General features: G+C 44.2%; 1 protein-coding gene across 4 annotated transcripts in view; it reads right to left on the reverse strand.

The window, feature by feature from the left end:
• Positions 1–528: 528 nt before the first annotated feature.
• Positions 529–20,315, reverse strand: part of Miga1 (mitoguardin 1) — a 68,169-nt gene continuing 48,382 nt past the window's right edge. For all 4 annotated transcript variants that reach the window (XM_028879156.2, XM_028879155.2, XM_037207234.1 and 1 more), the window contains 8 exons: positions 15,458–15,576; positions 15,090–15,162; positions 13,308–13,394; positions 10,427–10,525; positions 8,367–8,501; positions 7,841–7,894; positions 3,577–3,693; positions 529–1,974 (listed from right to left, as the gene is read on the reverse strand). In XM_028879156.2, coding sequence (XP_028734989.1) covers positions 1,756–1,974; positions 3,577–3,693; positions 7,841–7,894; positions 8,367–8,501; positions 10,427–10,525; positions 13,308–13,394; positions 15,090–15,162; positions 15,458–15,576 — 903 coding nt within the window. In that variant the 3' untranslated portion in view covers positions 529–1,755. The remainder of the gene's footprint in view (positions 1,975–3,576; positions 3,694–7,840; positions 7,895–8,366; positions 8,502–10,426; positions 10,526–13,307; positions 13,395–15,089; positions 15,163–15,457; positions 15,577–20,315) is intronic.

Raw genomic sequence — 20,315 nt, forward strand, 5'->3', positions numbered from 1 at the left:
ATGCAACACTTTCGGAAAGGTCACCCACCGAGGCTTTCTCATTGTAGCAGCAGCATCACCACATACAGTGCAAGTCTTGAAAACTACTCCAAACAGCACTTTCCCCAAGAGGAAGTTCACTTATAAAACCCCGGCATAAAATTATTTAGCTCTCCAATGAATAAACTGATGCAATCCATAACTGTCTTGCGTATGGGGTAACCAGAATGTGTAGGCACGTACTCTTGTCTGTCACTCACATCCAGTGACGTCGGAAGGTAGACACGCTAATGTAAGTAAAAGGGAAGCAGGGTAGAATGCATTTTGGTACTTGTCATCGGGAAGAATCACAGGCAGGTAATTAGGAAATTAAAAAGTGATGTAGGAAAAGGCATTGTAAATCAAAACAGGTGTAAGGCCCTAATAGCCTATACACGCTAATGGCACAAGTCTAAATTTTACATCTTGTAATTAACTTACATAACTATGATGTATATATAAAAATTTAAAATCTTAAAAAAATTAAACTTACTTTTACTTTTTATTTGCTCATCATTAACCTTAATCTAGGCACTTTAATCTAAAAATGCATTTTCTAGAAACGCATTTCAGATCTTTCTGTATAACACACTCTTAAAACTAATGCAGCCCACGTTAGGACCACAATCAAGAAATCCAACCCCCTGATGAACAAGTGGGTCATGACCTTAACACAAAATTGATGAGGTTTTGAAAATATATAACATACTTTGCCACTGTTCATATGTTTATCATGAGGACATAAAATATATTCCCATATCATTTAAAATATTTATTCTATTTCTGAAAGGAAAATTCTTTTAAAACCCAAGCTCAAAGTATGAGTATTTTTAAAATTTGGGCATAACATAGCAAACTTCCAGTGTGTTGAGCTCTCTGTGGGGGAATTGTTTGTTTTGTGGACAAAGGAGAAGTTATTTGATTCTATCAGGTTTAGTTACATTTAAAAGAGGATAATTTTTTAAAATTATTTTTCTTGGTAAATAAATTATATTTTCAAATTTAGTATTCATCTGAGGGAAGCTGTTCCAATTTATAAAAAGATAAAAAATACTTCAGCATATTATAAACAGGACACCAGTAACATACTCTGTAGACTACAAGCGATTCTCCACAAGGCGCACACCAGAAACTGCTCAGTTTCACACATTCTGGTTCTGCCCTCCAGTCCTCGGGGATTACAGTTTCTTTGATTCAAATACAAAAGCAAGTATACAAGCAATAAGGCAAACAGTACAGCTGAACACCACTACTGCCTACATTTGATTAAACGAAGCAGTAACCTAAAGGTTAAGAATACATTTCAGGCAAAGTTAAGTATGTTGACACTAGAAGTTATAAACTCTTACACACGTGAACCACAATCGTCTTGGGTTAGTGTCTTTTCAAGATGCAAAGCATTGAGACATATTTCGAGTAAGATACTGGACATTCCAGATAGTGTGAAGACAATTAATAAACTCCTATGTGTTGGCTTCAATTCACGAAACAGCCACAAAATATGCAACATTTCACAACTTCAATTATTACCTAAAGATTATTAAGAAGTCACTCTGGACACATCACACATGGATTCAATGACAGCATTTCTGCATAAATACATATGACCATCCACCTTTGAGTCTTCCTTTCTCCCTCCCTGAGTCCACATCATCAATTCTGTGGATTCTGAGGCACACCTCACAGTAGTTATGTGAAGGTATTTGAGAGCACTCACTCTCAGTCCTCTTCTGGTACCTACTGTACTTTGGCTTCTAACAGTGCAGTGGGCACGGTGTGGCAGTGTCCACTAGTACAAGCAGAGGCGTGCCTCAGGGCATCCGCGCCAAGACAGGCGACGAGCAGCTCTGTGCGGCGGATGAGTAAATGCATGAGGTCCTCTGCCAACGTGTCTATGCTTGAATAGCGCACCTTCTCAAAGTCAAAGATGTCTTTGAGAAAGAAAAGAACTTGATTCTGGAAAATGAACAGATGAGAAACTGGTATTTATTAAACCACAATTTGTTAAATCTATGAATTGCAAATATGGAACAGACACTGAACCAGGAGTCAGACACCTTAGTTCTGGGCTGGTTTCACATCTCATGGGCAAACTTTGAGCAAGTTATTTAATCTTCTGGGTTGTTGTTTTCTACGTCTGTAGAATTTGGACAAATACTACTTGTCCTGTTTTTTGTTTGTTTGTCTTTTTTTCTTTTTTCTTTTCTTCTTCTTGTCATTTTTTGAGACAGGGTTTCTCTGAGTAACAGCCCTGGCTTTCCTGTATCTCTCTTTATAGACCAGGCTGGCCTTGAATCTGCCTGCCTCTGCCTCCTGAGTGCTAAGGTTAAAGACGTGCACCATCACATCCTGTTTAGTACACAGAGCTAGCAGAATGATCAAAAGAGGTCATCTATGAGAAGCCCCCAGGTACTGTGTAACTGTGAGGGGCTGTTTCCCAGTCTTTCCTGTCAGGTAGCCCCTGAGCACTGGGCCAGATAGGCATAGGAAAAAGAAGCACTCTCAATAATCACAATACTTTTAAATGTATATATTTCTGTTTTAAAAAGACATAAATGAAAAATAATAGTTTCATCTCTAGAGTCAGTGGCAGGTCTTGAAGAGTTTCATTTCAGTGAATTAATACAAAGCACATTTTAAGTAAGTCGTGGACTATTAAATACTAAACCTCAACTACTACAAAATGATGGGAAAGAGTGAATTGTGAAGAGAAAACCCAGTAACATCAAACTTTAATCCTCTAGCAAACGCATGTTAAGAATTACTAGGAAGGCTTTCACAGAGTCACTGCAGGGTCATAGGCCAGTGACCTGCTAGTGCCCCAGTCCACAGAGAGGAAAGAGGGCGGGAGTCAGAGAACTCGAGGCCTTTTAACCACCAGCTCTACTTTTCCCACTGAAACACACTTCACAGCTGGAGGGTTAAGTAGACTAGAAACAAAGTAATGAGTTTTAAACAACAGTAAAATAAATACTTCCTAAATCATTTATACAAACACTGTATTACTAAAGCAAAGAAAATTTTTTAGGAATTCACAGTTCAGTGAGGCATCCAAGCATTCAAATTCGTTCTCGTCTGACTGCCCCTTGAGATTTACCCACCTCGATACGGAGGTCTTCCTTGGCATTTCGCCAGCCAGAACAGTGTGCAGTGGCCTCTAACAAATGTTTTGGCAAACACACACTTCTGACATGAGGACACAACTTTAAATTCCCATGTAATTTCTTATAACTTGATTTCAACATTCGTATCATCTTGTTCAGAACTTGGTTCTACACCACACCACCACACAGGTGCCACGGTAACACAGTAACACTGTTCAGGACCCTAACAGGAAAAGTGGACGCAGTCCGTGGAGCTGTGGCATCTACTCTACAGTACGGCGTCAGCTCTCTGGGGCACTGGTCCAGTATATTAACGTTGGTGTTAAAACATACCACCAATTTAACATTGGCATTTAGATACAGAATTTAGGTGATTTTTACAACTTTATATGTTATACAAAAGTAAACAGCTTTGTTTTATTTTTTATGGCAGTGATTCAATGACTGAACCTACCTTAAAGAAGCAACATAAGTCATAGAGAGGACTTCTCGGACCCAGGAAGCCCCAGGCTAAGACAGGGCTTATGTGCTCACAAATGGCATAAAAATGGGCGAAGAATCCATCTGAGATCTGTTGGGAAGCAAAAGGGAATCAGGTTATTTTTATCTTCTTTTGTTTGTTGGTTGGTTGGTTTGGTTTGGTTTTTTGAGACAGGGTTTCTGTGTAGCTTTGCGCCTTTCCTGGAATTCACTCTGTAGCCCAGGCTGGCCTTGAACTCATAGAGATCCACCTGCCTCTGCCTCCCAAGTGCTTGGATTAAAGGCGTGCAGAACCCCTGCGCCCCACCCCATATTTTTATCTTCTTAAATTTACTTTCTCTATTAATGAAACAAACTGCTAGGCATTGTGTGGACAGCAGTCTTTGGGAACAGACTAAGGTTCCATACGGAGACAGCCTACTGGGAACATTAATAAACATAACAGTAACTAAGAGTCAGCGGGTTTATATAGGTTTCATACTCTAGCCAGCAGTTCCAGATGAGAAACAACTTTCTAAAAGGCAGATTCACCTCATAAAAATACATTTTGAACCTTCCTTATCCAGGGCCTCCAGCTAGGAAAATTTCAGATTTTTTTTTTTTAATTCTGGAACATTTCTTCCAACAAGGCCACACCTCCTAATCCTTCCCAAGCTGGGAACTGAGCATGCAAAATATGAGTCTATAGGGCCATTCTCAGTCAAACCACCACAGAGCATCTTGGTTTTGCATTTAGCTTCTACTTCCTAAGAGCAATCACCACACTGCAGCCAAGTTCTAACAGTGCCACAGAATTCTTCCATGTAATTTTTAGGGGTATTCTGCCCACTGTTATTTTTAGGATTTGAAAGTCTTACTCAACTGTAGTGACCCAAAACCTCCCTCTAAAATGGGTTTTTTGAGACAGGGTTTCTCTGTGTAGTTTTGGTTCCTGTCCCAGAACTCACTCTGTAGGTCAAGCTATCCTCGAACTCTCAGAGATCTGCCTCGCTCTGTCTCCTGAGTGCTGGATTTAAAGGCGTGCGCCACCACCGCCCGGCTCTAAATGGGCTTTAAGTGACTAATCACTAAATGATTAAGCATTAGGGCTTGGGATGTAGCTCAGTTGGAGGAGTGCTTGCCTAGCATGTACAAAACTGTGTGTTTGACACATAAGCCCAGATGTGGGGGAACACAACTATAATCGTAGCACTTGGGAAGGAGAAGCAAGAGGATCAAGGACTCCAGTCACTGCTGGCAGCACAGGTCCCAGCCGATAACAGGTGAACACACATAGCTCTAACCTGTGCTTACTACAACTCCGACCTTAGTTAGGAAAGTCAATGTGAGTAAACTTAGTCATGTGACTGACCCGCGCAATCCTGCCATATGTATTTGCATTTGAGGACAATCTCTAAGCTTGCCGATAACAAGACTTCCTAGTTTAGTGGTGTATGGATTTTAAAGCTATGTCCTTAGGAGTCGGAGTAGCCGTGTCTGCTGTAGGGTAACTTTCCCATCTCCAAGTTTATTAATTTGGCTCTTACCTCTCTTTTAGTTAATTTGGCAATGGTTTGCCAAATTAAGATGGACAATGCTGTCCATCTTAAAAAAACCAAAAACATAAACAACAACTCTGTTTCATTGACTCTTTTGAACTGCTCTTGTTTCCATTTCATTTTGATTATCTCGGCCCATCTACTGATATTGGGCATTGTTTGCTCCTGTTTTCCCAACCTTCAGACGCATCATTAAGTCATTACTAAGATTCTCTCTCTCTCTCTGGCATAAGAACTTAGCACTATAAACCATAGGTTTCTGATATATTTTCATTTTCATTCTATTCTAGGAATTTAAGATTTTCCTTTTTAGGCTGGAGAGATGACTCAGAAGTTAAGAGCACTGGTTGCTCTTGCAGAGGACCTGGGTTTGATCCTCAGCACCCACATGGCAGATCACTGTGCACATACATACACATGCTCACAGAGGCCAGAAGATTTCAGATCCCCTAGGACTGGTGGTTGTGAGGTTCCTGACTTGAGTACCGGGAACTGAACTTGGGTTCTCTGCAAGAACAGCATATGCTGAGTCATCTCTTTAGCCCCAGTCTGCTTAGAAATGTAAAGCCCTTCTTCTCTTCAGACCAAAGTATTCTTTCCAGTGTCCTCCATAGAGCTGGCTTGGTGGTCATAAATTCCTTTAATCTGTTTTTGTCATAGAAAGTTTTTCTTTTTCCTTCTTTATGACTGATAGCTTTTTATTTTTTGGCTTAGTACAATAGTCTAAGACGTCATCTGTGGTCTTTCAGGACTTGTAGAACATCCATTTGAGCCACAGTGGCTCTTTAAATCTCCTCTAAAAAGCAGATGTAGCTGTTATTCTGGCCTGCCTTTATATGGGACTTGGTCTTTTCTCTCTTGTAGTTTTCAATATCGTTTGTTTGTTTGGACATTTCATGTTTTGACTATTATATGACATGGAAAATTCTTTTTCTGGCCCCATTTCATGTTCTATATGCCTCTTGCATCTTGATAGTAACTTGGGAAATTTTCTTCTATGACATCATTGAGCATATTTTCTGTAATTCTGACCTTCGTTTATTTTCCTCTGTGTTTCTAAAGTTTGGTCTTTTTATAGTGTCTTAAAATTCATGCAAGTTCTGTTCATGGGTGTGCTGGTCGGCTGGTTGGTTTTTGTCAACTTGACACGAACTAGAGCCATTTGGGAGGAGGGAACCTTAATTAAGGGGCTGCCTCCATCAGCAGGCAAGTCTGAGGGACATTTTCTTGATTCATGACTGTTACGGGAGAGTGCTGGTCACAGCAGGTGGGGCCATCTCTAGACAGGTAGTCCTGGATGATATAAGAAAGCAAACGAGTACACCGCGAAGAACAACATTCTTCCATAGCGTCTTCTCCAGTCCCGCCTCCAGGTTCCTACCTTCAATTTCCTTGACGGTGCCCTGTAACATGGAAGTGTAAGCCCAAGAAACCCTTTCCTCCTCCAAGTTCATTTTGGTCTTTTATTTTGGTCCAGTTCCTTTCTCTTATCTTGATATTATTCCACTTGATCTTTTAATTGGTGAAGCTTTCCACTGAGTTTTTGTTTTGTTTTTGGCTCAGTGGGTAAAGAGCTTGTCACACAAGACTGACAACCTAAATTCAGACCTTTAGAACCTACATAAAAGGCAGACACAAGGCACAAGTATCTGTAATGCTGATGTGTCCCTCGGGGGTGATGGGAGGAAGGGATAGGAGAATTTTCATTGAGTCTGGCTTACACAGCAGCAAAAAGACCCTGTCTCTGAGAAGGTGGAAAGGTGTAGACTGATACCCAAATGCTGACTTTTAACTTCCACAGGCATACTGTGGCATCTCCCTGAAGAACCATGCATACTCACACAGTCATCCACCCACTCATCTCATACATCCACACAAACTCGTACCACTGCCCGAGAGAGACAGGCAAACATAGTATGGTTTCTGGGATAACTTTAGACTAGAATTATTTCTGACAGCACACACTGAAGATGCTGGGAGGAACATGTTGAGACACGCTGTGGTTGGCCTTCAGGGTCACCAATGCAGAGACACTGCTGTGGTTGGCCTTCAGGGTCAGTGTTAGACTGGAAAACATGGCCTTGGTAAAACAGGCCACTGGGAAAATAACAGAATAACAGCTGGAACTGAACTGAAGGCCACTGAGCTAGATTTGAGCACTTAGCACTTTACACTCGACCTTTTAAGAACTGTATAAAGTAAACAGTGGTGTTATCCTCTTTCTCAGAGACGAAGACATTGAGGTGTCAAGATGAAGCAGCTGGCCAAGGTCACATTGTTAGTGACATTTCAACCCAGGCCATCGCACTTCAGAGTCAACACACTTTACCACCAGCAGGGCGCAGTGAGAGCAGTGCTTTGTGGGTAAGATGGACTGGAAGAGACATGGGAAGACATGTTCATCACAGATGTAGGGCCCCCATGGTTTATCAGTGCCTTTCTGACTGAGTAAGCCATCACCTGGCCAGGCTGAACAAGTTCCTGTGAGGGTGCGCTGCTGGAGGGCAAGGCTGTCCCTGATTTCCCTCTTTCCACACAGGCCTGCTTGTTCTGCGGGTGTTGGCGCAGCACAAAGCCTCTTGGACTCCGTGGCCTTCACTGCGGTCTGGATCTGTCTCCCTCCTTACACATTCTCCAGTCTCGGTGTTCAGAGCAACAGAACATGCACTAAGGCAGGGGTCCAGGGCGTGCTGTGCTTACCGTCATCTGCTGCCTCTTCTGCTTCAGCACTGACCAGCAACTCGAAGCCACAGCCTAAACACGGAGCAAAGCAAGGTTGACATTCACAGCTAGCATCAATGTTTCCATTTAAAAGCAGTGGTCTTTTATTGGAATTCAACATTTCTTGGTCTAAAAATATTCCAAAGATAACAGTAAGTGACACCCCAGGTTCCTTGTATTGTTTACAAACACCAGGGGAGACACTTCACTTTTATGAAATTAAAAATTAAATACAAAACCAATAAGAGAAAAAGGCTGAACTCTGGAACCAAGGACCTTAGCAATTACAATGATGAACTCAATTGCTTTCTTCGAGACAGGGTTTCTTTCTCTATGTAGTTCTGACTGGTCTGGAACTCACAGAGATCCACCTACTTCTGCTTCCTGAGTGTGGGATTAAAGGTGTGTGCCACCACTCCTGACCTCTATGTGACTTTTTAATCATTGTCTGTCTCTGACCACTTTCCACCAAACTTGAGTGGCTAAGAACGTCAGCACCACTTACCGTTTCTTTGAAGGAGGAGTTGAGCCAGCGATTGTTCACCACGTTTTGTATGGATGTCGGCGGGTTCTCTAAATCTTCAAAGGAATCCATTAAAATAAAGTCCAGAACCACATCATAAAAATTTACATTTTTCACCTGTATTAATTGCAAGATAGAAGTGGGTGTTACAGAGAGCCGAGGAAAGTCTGAGCTTTGCAATGCCAGGTTTTTTAGTTGTTCAGATTCTTTTTCTCCGCAAAGAGAAGGTAAGCACAGAACTGCATTTCCAGGGCATCGGCTCCTCCCTGGCCCGCAAGGTCAGATCAGTCTCTCCTTACAATTCTTTTCCTCCTGCTTGTGTCAGAGCAGGGGCAGCACTCATGGGGCGTTGCTGCTCACTCACCCCAGATCTGCCTGTCTTACCCACGAGGCCATCCATCTTGCTTCATCCCTCACTCACATGCACTAGCTGCAGCTAGGGTTTAGATAGCTACAGTACACAGACTGGAAACCTGGGGTCTATTGAGGAAACCCCAAGAAGAAAATCCCACAGGCATCCAATCACAACCCCCAGAAAGCACAATAAAGTGTCAAGAGCTTGCAGGAGAGGCTGATTTTGAGCTGGACATTAGAGACAGTCTCCCTGGGGGAGTGGGCCTTCCCAGGAACAGGGAATTCCTATCAGACTTTAAGGCCAGGGGAACACAATGGTGTGGAATAGAAAAAATCCCTGAAAGGGTCCATGGTCAAGCCGGTGGCCAGAACCAGGACCAGATCCTGTAAGGATTTACACCATGTGAAGGACTTCCAGTTGATTCTCACAGGAGAACGGAGTTGGTGGTGATGGGAGATAGTCACATCATATGTTTTAAAGATGATTTTGGCAAGCTAGGCCTAGTGGCATGTGACTGGAATCTCAGCACCTGAGAGGTAGAGGCAGGAGAATCAGGAACTCAAGTTTATCACTAGCTACACAGAGTTCAATGCTGGGTCACAATGAGAACAACAAGAAGGTAATTTTAGCAGAAGTGTAGGTGGAAACGAATAGGAGAAGAGAAATGTAAGGGAGGAATGCAGTGGGTAGGGAGTCACGGAATACGAAGATATGAAGTCGGCTAGGAAAAGGCAATAGAGATTTAGGCCGGGATAATGGGAACCGAGAAAAACTTAGGGGTTCAGATTTACCCAGCGTAGAGATGACTGTGGAAAAGTGGGTAAAAAACAGGAAGGCTGAAGGCTGAGGCTCAGGCTTCTACTGATTCAGTCCACGGAGGGAGAGCGCAGCAGAGAAGGAGCAATGCTCTCGGGGTCTGTGCATCCTGTTCCCTGGCTACATGCCTCTCGGCTCCCTGTAAACTCACCTACAAGCTTCGACCACAGCAAGCTGTTCCAGGCTCAGCATGGACTCTCCCTGCCCAGTGCTGGAGTGGCCACTTTCTCCTCAATGATTCCTATCTGCTTCCGTGGCTGCTGGTTAGAAGCCAAGAACTGTGAGCTGGGAATAATATTTCTGCACTGTTGCTGCTCCTAGTCCCCAACATAACCAGAGCTGGGAAGTACTTGTATACCCAGACCTTTCTGTCTGTATCAAATCCTACTACCATGTGTGTGTTACAGTCTATGAATCACATGTAGAGCTGCAGTTTAAGTTCTCGGCTTTTATACCGTCCCTGACAACAAGAACCTGCCTCTGATTCTTCTCGGTACGTTTCCTCGTCCGCCTGTCAGAGCCTCCTTCCCTGGCTCTCCTGAGGTGCCCTGTGTACTGCTCACCTTAGACTGCTCTCACACAGGACCATTACTGCCTTGCTGGATGAAGCACTTGATTTTCAGATGGAAGATGTGAATGAAGAAAAAGGCCTTTAAAAATCATTTCTTTACAACCAACCAGTGTATAGAGAATGTAGTTCCCACTGTTTATGAATGTCAGAAAGAGGACAGTGACTGCCACCACACAGCTGGATACAATGATGCCCTACCACCACACAGAAATTCTGTCTCAACAAACAAACAAACAATGCCTCAATCAGGTAAATACATGTAGATAACAGGAATAAGGATTATATAAAATTTGAATTTACCCCTCTGGCAGCAAGTTCCATCTCAGTACTATCCCAGTGATCAGTCTGCTCTAAAAAATAGATCATTTCATCAAAAACATCTTCAAATTTCTTTGGATTCTGAAAAAAAAAAAAACACATATTGCAGTCTAAATTTAACTTTATAACAAGACTTAAGTCTACTAAATAAATAAATTACTTTTCAATTAAGTTAGTTGGGTCTTAATTATTCTAGAAAACACTTTCAAAGCATGACAATTTACCTTTTTTTAATGTCTGAAGTATCCCAGGCTAGCCTCAAATGAACTATATAGTGGAGGATGGCCTCAAAGTTCTGACCCTCTCTACCTTCCTTCCCAGGGCTGGGGTCACAGCTGTGCCCTATACCTGGTTTGTACGGTGCTGGGATTACAGCTGTGCCCTATACCTGGTTTATATGGTGCTGGGATCACAGATGTGCCTCTATACCTGGTTTGTTCGGTACTGGGATTACAGATGTGCCTCTGTACCTGGTTTATATGGTGCTGGGATTACAGATGTGCCTCTATACCTGGTTTATACGGTGATGGGATCACAGATGTGCCCTATACCTGGTTTATATGGTGATGGGATTACAGATGTGCCCTATACCTGGTTTATATGGTGCTGGGATCACAGATGTGCCTCTATACCTGGTTTGTATGGTGCTGGGATTACAGATGTGCCTATACCTGGTTATACACTGTGTTTATATGGTGCTGGGATTACAGATGTGCCCTATACCTGGTTTATATGGTGCTGGGATCACAGATGTGCCTCTACACCTGGTTTGTACGGTGCTGGGATTACAGATGTGCCCTATACCTGGTTTATATGGTGCTGGGATCACAGATGTGCCTCTATACCTGGTTTGTACGGTGCTGGGATTACAGATGTGCCTCTATACCTGGTTTATACGGTGATGGGATCACAGATGTGCCCTATACCTGGTTTATATGGTGCTGGGATCACAGATGTGCCTCTATACCTGGTTTGTACGGTGCTGGGATTACAGATGTGCCCTATACCTGGTTTATATGGTGCTGGGATTACAGATGTGCTTCTATATTTGGTTATATGGTGCTAGGACTGAACTGAGGCCTTTTACATGTCAGGTTAGGCGAGTAATCTACACTCTCGCCCTTCATTTACCACCTGTCACTCTAGTTCACAGAAGCCAAGAATGAGAATGTTAGTAAAGGCTCATAGCGAACTGCTGCTCCGACTTTAGGATGAAAACAGGGCTCCAGCAGGAGGCTGAGGTCCTTCCAGGCACCTGTGCTCCTCCTGGAGGCACTCTGGTTCAAACCCCTGGGCTTGTCTACAGCAGGAAGGCCAACCAACTTTGATGCAGAGAGAGGAGCTTGGTCTTCAAGTTGATGTGCCATGCTGTGTTGAATCCCATGGGAGGCCTGCCCCTTTCTGAATGGAGACTGAGGAGGAGTGGATGGGGGAGGGGTAGAAGAGAGGGGGAAGGGAATGGAAAATTGGTCGGAATGTAAAATAAATGAAAAAAATTTAAAAAAAAAAAAGGAAGTCCAAGAAAGCAGCCCACGATTTATACGGTGAGCTGCAAGGACACAGTGTCACCTGTGAGTCTCTCAGTACTGTGCATTTCAAGTTACTGTCCCACAGATCACTAATTCAATCACAATAGTCTTCCGAAGTAGAGTAAAATGAATGCAGTTCTGCTACACAGAAGACTGAATTGAGGGTGGATGGGACTGGAGCGGAATACCAGGTAGGCAAAGGGCTAAAGGCAGGCCTGTTTGTGTTTGGTTTTGGTTTTTGTTTTTTTTTTTAATCTGGACAAGCCTGCATAAAGTAAAGTGGTTCCTTCCAGTCTGAATGAAGTTCTTCTAATGTCTCTGCTTCACTCAGTCCAGTGACGATGAACACCAGGCAGCTCAGTCTGTCCATGCTCCTCAGTGTTCCTCCTGACCAGGCTGGGAGGAGGTTACACCTGGTTACTGTTCCTCCTGACCAGGCTGGGAGGAAGTTACACCTGGTTACTGTTCTCCTGACCAGGCTGGAGGAGTTACACCTGGTTACTGTTCCTCCTGACCAGGCTGGGAGGAGGTTACACCTGGTTACTGTTCCTCCTGACCAGGCTGGGAGGAGGTTACACCTGGTTACTGTTCCTCCTGACCAGGCTGGGAGGAGGTTACACCTGGTTACTGTTCCTCCTGACCAGGCTGGGAGGAGGTTACACCTGGTTACTGTTCCTCCTGACCAGGCTGGGAGGAGGTTACACCTGGTTACTGTTCCTCCTGACCAGGCTGGGAGGAGGTTACACCTGGTTACTGTTCCTCCTGACCAGGCTGGGAGGAGGTTACACCTGGTTACCGGCACAGATCTACCGACTGCTCTCTCCAGAGACCTCCAGATGCCATAGACAATGGTAAGTTATTAGAAACATCATGGGCTTTACACACTCTTTGAGGAGACGGGGTAGTCACATCTATAATTCCAGCACCCAGGATGTAGAGACAGGAGAATCAGCACACATTTGAGCCTAGCTTCATCTACAAAGTGAGTTCCAGGCCAACTAGAGAGCACACAGGCTCTGTTTCAAAAAAAGAGAAATCAGCACTGTTTGGTGGACCTTTCCAAATACTTACAAAGACCTCCACTATTAAAATTTTAATATATTTTAATCTTAAAACCTTAAAGATACATGTTTCTTCATTTGGCGGACAGGTGGCACATGCCGCCACCTGTGTGAGAGAGCAGCTGCTGGAGTGGGTTCTGGGGCTCAAACTCAGGTGTCTGCTTGGTGACAAGGACGTTGCCCTGCTGAGCTCTCTCCCCAGCCCCTTGTCTGACGAGTTAGTCTCAGCCAGAGAAACGAGCACAAATGAGAGCGCTGAGAGAACAAACACACCTTCCGTGCTTTCACGATTAAAGCCGACAAAATCTTCCGTCCACTCTCAGCAAGGAATATCCTGTTGGCTGCTTCCGAGAGAACAACCTGAAAAATACCAACCCGAGCGACCCCAGTGACATGGGAAGGCCCGAGACAGTTCGCATACTCACTGGAAATGGAGGAAGTCCAAATTCACAGAGACAAAAAGAACTCAAACCAGAGATCAAAACAGATTAAGGGCAGATATATTCGAATCTAAATTCTGTTCTAGACAATTAGATATCTAGGGTGAGGAGCTGGAAGGATGGCTTAGTGGTTAAGAGCACGCACTGTTCTGGCAGGGGATGAAAGTGTGGTTCCCAGCACCCATGCTGGGCATCTTACAACCACCTGCAATTCCAGCTCCATGGTATCTGATATCCTCTTCTGACCTCCCTGGACACCCGCACTCATGGGTACCTACCTAAACACACACATACACACGTGTACACATAAAAACAATAAAAATAAATCTTGAAAAAATTGTTTTGGTTTGTTTTTTGTTTTTTCAGACAGGATTTCTCTGTGTAGCCTTGGCTGTCCTGGAACTTACTCAGTAGACCAGGCTGGCCTTGAACTCACATAGATCCACCTGTCTCTTCCACCACCACTGCCCAGCAAACCTTGAAATTAAAAAAAAAAAAAATCTAAGGTAGGTTGGGCGGTGGTGGCACACACTTTTAATCCCCGTACTCAGGAAGTAGAGCCAGGTGGATCTCAGTGAGTTCGAGGCCAGCCTGGTCTACAAAGCGAGATCTAGGACAGGCACCAAAACTACAGAGACCCTGTCTCGAAAAACAAAACAACCAACCAACAAACAAAAAACTCAAAAACTAAGGTAAATTTCGTTTTTCATTTTTGAGACAGGGTCTCACTATGTAACTCTGGCTGGCCTGAAACTCCCTAGGTAGACCAGGCTGGCCTTGAACTCACAAAGAATGTTGCAATTAAAGGTGTATGCCAACAATTCTGGCTTTATTATTAACAACCTCATTCCTTTTTAGGAAATCAGTACTTTTAGGATTTAGGACATCACTGTTTCAAATTTTAAAAACCTAAATATACACTGCCTGATAACAACCAAGAGTCATTTTAAGCAGCCATTTCCACACACTCACACGGTACAGTCTCCCATTAGATACAGTGTGGCAGCCATTTCCACACACTTACATGGGTACAGTCTCCCATTAGATACAGTGTGGCGGCCATTTCCACACACTCACCCCACGGGCCCCCCCACTTACATACAGTCCCCCCCCCCCCCCCCCCCCCCCCCCCCCCCCTCCCCCATTAGATAGATACAGTGTGGCGGCCATTTCCACACACTCACATCGGTACAGTCTCCCATTAGATAGATACAGTGTGGCGGCCATTTCCACACACTCACACGGTACAGTCTCCCATTAGATAGATACAGTGTGCGCCATTCCACACACTCACACAGCCCCCCCCCCCCCCCCCCCCCCCCCCTACAGTCTCCCATTAGATAGATACAGTGTGGCGGCCATTTCCACACACTCACACGGTACAGTCTCCCATTAGATAGATACAGTGTGGCAGGCCTGGGAAGGTGTGGAGAAGGACAATGGAAATGGAGACAGAGCAGGATGGAGGGAGAATAAACTTAGCTGACTGCCTATCTGCCATGAGTAGCCAGAATAATGGAAAGGACTATCCTGTGCACAGGTAGGGATGCTACACCCTGAAGGTACACAACTCCTGACAGCTGGGCGGGGCATCACTTAATGCTATGAGAAATACCTGAAAAGCCTGCCGAATACAGTGAAGTTTGGCAAGAAAATCACTGTCTCCCAGGCACTCCAGCATTTCAGTTCTATATAACAAAGAGCAGAGAGGGACTGTTAGGTTTCATTCCAGATCAAGCCTTCTACAAATCTGGACTTGAACAGGGCTTCACCACAGGACCTTAATAGAAAACACATGTCCTCTGCATACTGACAGGCTGCGTAAAACATTTCCTTGGACCAAAAATGTATTTTTCCCATATTCATAAGCACAATTTAATAACTGTCACACAAAAAGAGCAACAGCACCTTAATACATTATTTTAAAATAACATAGTAGGCTCTAAAGTAAGCTATTAGCCATTAGCTAAACTGGAATACTACCTCAGTACTCTGGAGTAAATTTTTCCCTCTTCAACTAGATGCATAGCTTCTTCGTAAAAAGGGCAGCGGCAGAAGGAGTCCAGGCTGTAGCTGTGCCGTACCTCTCTGTGTTCCGTGAGCTAAGAATACAATGAGTTACACTGAAGTAAGAACTACGAAGAAAACCCTAGAATCTACATATTATCAAAATATGCTAAATGTGACTAAACCCACAAAAATCACTAACATTTTATGTAACTAAAACCTAAATTCATTTTACTTCAAATTTCAGTTGTTAAAGTTCAAGGTGAGCCTGGACTAATATAGGCAAGCCCCTGTCTCAGCAACGAAAGGCAAACAACAAAAGCTCAGGCGTTGGGCTGGAGAGCTGGTTGCAGGGTAACCACTGTGTGCTCAGTTCCCATCACCCACCAAGGGAGGCTCAGAACTCCTTAATTCCTGCTCCAGGGGTGTCGAAATCGGTAGTTCTGGCTTCCGTGGACACTTGCACTCACATGCCCGTATCTACTCACAGATGCGCACACACACACACACACAATTAACAATAGAATCCTTTGCAAAAATTCAGTTGTTAGCCGGGCGGTGGTGGCGCACGCCTTTAATTCCAGCACTCGGAAGGCAGAGCCAGGCGGATCTCTGTGAGTTCGAGGCCAGCCTGGACTACCAAGTGAGTTCCAGGAAAAGGCGTAAAGCTACACAGAGAAACCCTGTCTCGAAAAACCAAAAAAAAAAAAAATTCAGTTGTTAAAAAAGAGTAGAATTGCTGGGTGGAGGTGGCGCATGCCTTTAGTCCCAGCACTTGGGAGGCAGATGTAGGCAGATCTCTGTGAGTTCGAAGCCAGCCTGGGCTACAGGATAAGTTCCAGGACACCTACCTAGGACTGTTACACAGAGAAACCTTGTCTCAGAAAATTAAATAAATAAATAAATGAACAAAAGAGTAGAATTAGTTGGGCATAGTGGCACACACCTTTTATGCCGGCACTCAGGAGGCCGACCTTGCTACATAGCGAACTCCAGGCCAGCCAGAGTTACATGGTGAGACCTTGTCTCAACCCAAATGAGTAGAACTTAGCAAGCTTAGTTCATTTCGAATCTAACTACTTAAATCCACAAGGTGTGCAACAAAGCAGAGTGACTGACAAGGAAGAGGGTTTTTATCGTCTAAAGAACACTTCCAACTGCGTGGCAAAGCCTATGAGAACACAGAAACAGATTAACTTGCTGTCATAGGAATTCTGTCTTATATGCGGCTTTGGTTAGCTTTCATGTAACTCAAAGACAGTTAATGCTCATTAGACTCTACGAATAGAATCTAACAACTCTAGAAATAAAATTCCAGTCTGACAGTTCAGTAAAAAACAACTGCAAATACTATTAGGTGGCCAGCTACACAGAAACCTTCTGAGTAATTTTATTTTCAATACTAAGTAATCCACTTACTGGGACACTGTCTTTTTTTTTAATGGTGCTATGGGGAGAGAACCTAGGGTCTGTGCACAGTAAGCAAGCACCCTACCTCCTCAGTTATATCTCTAGCTCTAAGCTTTTAAAAATAGTATTACTGAAATTTATTTCCTATACCAAAATCAACCCCATTAAAGTGCACAACTTGCTGGGTTCTGGAACACTCAGAGTTATGCAACCAGCAGTACTTTCAAGAACATATTTGTCACTCTACCAAGAGGCCTCTTTTCCATCAGCAGTCTCCCCACTCTCCTCTCCTTGTGTCTGGAAATCATTACTTGGAAACCACAGTTTCCTACTGAGAAAATGACATATGAATGGAATTAGCCAGTATGTGGCCTTTGTGTTTGGCTGCTTTCATTTAGCGTGCTTTCAATGTTCTACCGTGAGTTCACTCTTTTTTTATGGATCAATAAAACTCAAATGCATGGGAGCTGGAGAGATGGCCCCATGGTCAACAGCACTCACTGTTCTAATAGAGGACCTGGGTTCGGTTCTCAGTTCATACACCAGGCGGCTCATAACCACCTGTGACTCTAGGTCCACTGTTCTCTTCTGGCCTCCATGGGCACCAAGCAGCATGTGGTACACATACATACATACATGCAGGTTACTCATGCACACACATAAAATAAAATATGTAGATAAAGCTTTACAAACACAAAACTCTGGTGAATGGACATACCACATTTTGTTTATATTTCCTCAGTGACGGACACTGGGTTTTCCCGCTTTTGGGGGATCATTAACAGGCTGCTATGAATATTTGTGTACAAGTTCAAAAACACATATGTTTTCAACTTTCCCGGTATATAAGAATAGAAGGGTCAGAGGGTAAGTCTGTGCTTTACTGTTTGAAGAAACTCAGACTGTTCTGCAAAGTGGTCATCCACGCTCTCAGCCACCATCCACGCCCCCAGCCACCATCCACGCTCCCAGCCACCATCCACACTCCCAGCTACCAACTGTGTTCCCAGTCACCATCCACACTCCCAGCCACCAACCGTGTTCCCAGCCACCATCCGTGTTCCCAGCCACCATCCGTGTTCACTCATCTTCCATAACTGCTTTCCTACCTTTATTGTAACAACTAGAGCAGATGAGAACTGATTTGCATTCCAATATGACTGATAATATTAAGCAATTTTTCATCTTATTGGCCATTTGTATATTCTCTTTGGGGACATGTCTATTCAATTTCTATTTAATTTGCCCATTTTTATATTAGGCTACTTACCTATTTAGTATTTAATTGTAAGAGTTCTTTATACAGTAGACATACAATACTTTTTTATCAGATACATAATCTGTAAACATTTTTTTCTTGTTTTACTATCTTTATATGATTTTGGTGTCTTTGTGGATAGCAGATCTCTGTGAATTCGAGGCCAGCCTGGTCTGCTTAGGGAGTTCCAGGACAGCCAGGGCTATATAGTGAATCTTGCCTCAAAAACCAAAACCAAACCAAAAAAAAAAAAAAAGACAAATGCAGAGAACCCAGCTGTTGGAAGCTGCCACACAGGTCAAACTGTGACTGTTCTTTCCTGTGGTGGCTGAGCGGTGGTGCAGAGACTACATGGAAAGACTTGGCTCTTCAGCTCCTGAGAGCCAGAGCTGAACAAAGGGGAGCGCCACAGCTCACTGCTCCTCAGAAGAGCCTGCTGTTATCTGAATAAACGCTGTCTGGACTGGCAAAGTCTTCTCAGAGGTCTGGAATTTTTGTCTTCGACAATTTATACCAAAATATTCTCACTGTTTCTCTGGAGGAGCTTTTCTGTCTTCTTCCTCGTGCTTAGGATCAAATCTTGGGCCTTGTACATGGGAGAAGCATCGTACTCAGGAGCTGCAGACATAGCCTCTGGACATCTGCACTAGAAACTCCAGAAGCACCTGCAGGCTGTAGCATCGCATTTCACACACAGCTGGTGCAGTGTTAAATGCTTTAAAGTAAATGATCTCACTCATTCCTTCCATCAGATCGAAAGTTGGGTAAGACTACTATTGGCAACATACAGGCAAAGGAGCAGAGATGTACATGAACAGGAAATATGCTTTAAATCCTATAAGCAAATCACTGAATTTAAACCCAGACATAATATTCTAGAACTAGGCTCTTTTTGCTGTGTGTGCATGTGGAGGCTGAAGATTAATGTCTGGTATATACCTGGATCATTTCCCCCTATTTTTAAGACAAGGTCTTTCACTAAACCTGGAATTGCTGCTTTAGCAAGACTGGCTGGCCAGCAAGTCCCAGGATCCCCCTGTTTCTAGCACCAAAACTCTGGGCTTAGAGGTGTGTGGTGGTATTCTAATTGTACTGAAATGTGATTTGATTGTATGTTAATAAATAAAGTTGCCCGGGGGTCAGAGCTATTAGAGCCATAGACAGAGTGTGGCGGTGGTGGCACACGCCTTTAACCCCATAGATCGCTGTGTGTTCAGGGATACAGCTAGCATTGGAGACATATGCCTTTAAGACGGGGGGGGGGGGGGGGGCTGTACATACAGACAGTGATGAGGCAGTCACGTGTTTGGGTTTACAACCAATGAGAAGGCAGAATGACTATGAAATGACTTACACAAAGGGAAATAGCTCTCTTTCGGGAAGCTAAGACCACCGCAGTAGGAAGGGTGAGATTTTAGCTCTGATCTCTGATCTCTTGGCTTTCTCTTTTACATTGGTTCTATGTTTCTTATTTAATAAGATGGTTGGTTACATTTACAGAGGTGCTCACACCTGCACCTGGCCTCTGACACAGGTGCTCACACCTGCACCTGGTCTCTGACACAGGTGCTCACACCTGCACCTGGCTTCTGACACAGGTGCTCACACCTGCACCTGGCTTCTGACACAGGTGCTCACACCTGCACCTGGCTTCTGACACAGGTGCTCACACCTGCATTCTGACACAGGTGCTCACACCTGCACCTGGCCTCTGACACAGGTGCTCACACCTGCACCTGGCCTCTGACACAGGTGCTCACACCTGCACCTGGCCTCTGACACAGGTGCTCACACCTGCACCTGGCCTCTGACACAGGTGCTCACACCTGCACCTGGCCTCTGACACAGGTGCTCACACCTGCACCTGGTCTCTGACACAGGTGCTCACACCTGCACCTGGCCTCTGACACAGGTGCTCACACCTGCACCTGGCCTCTGACACAGGTGCTCACACCTGCACCTGGCTTCTGACACAGGTGCTCACACCTGCATTCTGACACAGGAGCTCACACCTGCATTTCTGACACAGGAGCTAGGCTGGAACTCACATGGTCGTTCTTGTGCCGCAGGTACTTAACTGAGCCATGTCTCCAGCCTCAGACCTTCTGCTCCCAATCACCTTGATGCCTTATCTAAATGTCACAGAAGCTGTCAAAGCACCAGCAA

Source organism: Peromyscus leucopus, chromosome 6, assembly GCF_004664715.2.
Source record: "Peromyscus leucopus breed LL Stock chromosome 6, UCI_PerLeu_2.1, whole genome shotgun sequence".
NCBI classification, from domain to species: Eukaryota; Metazoa; Chordata; class Mammalia; order Rodentia; family Cricetidae; genus Peromyscus; species Peromyscus leucopus.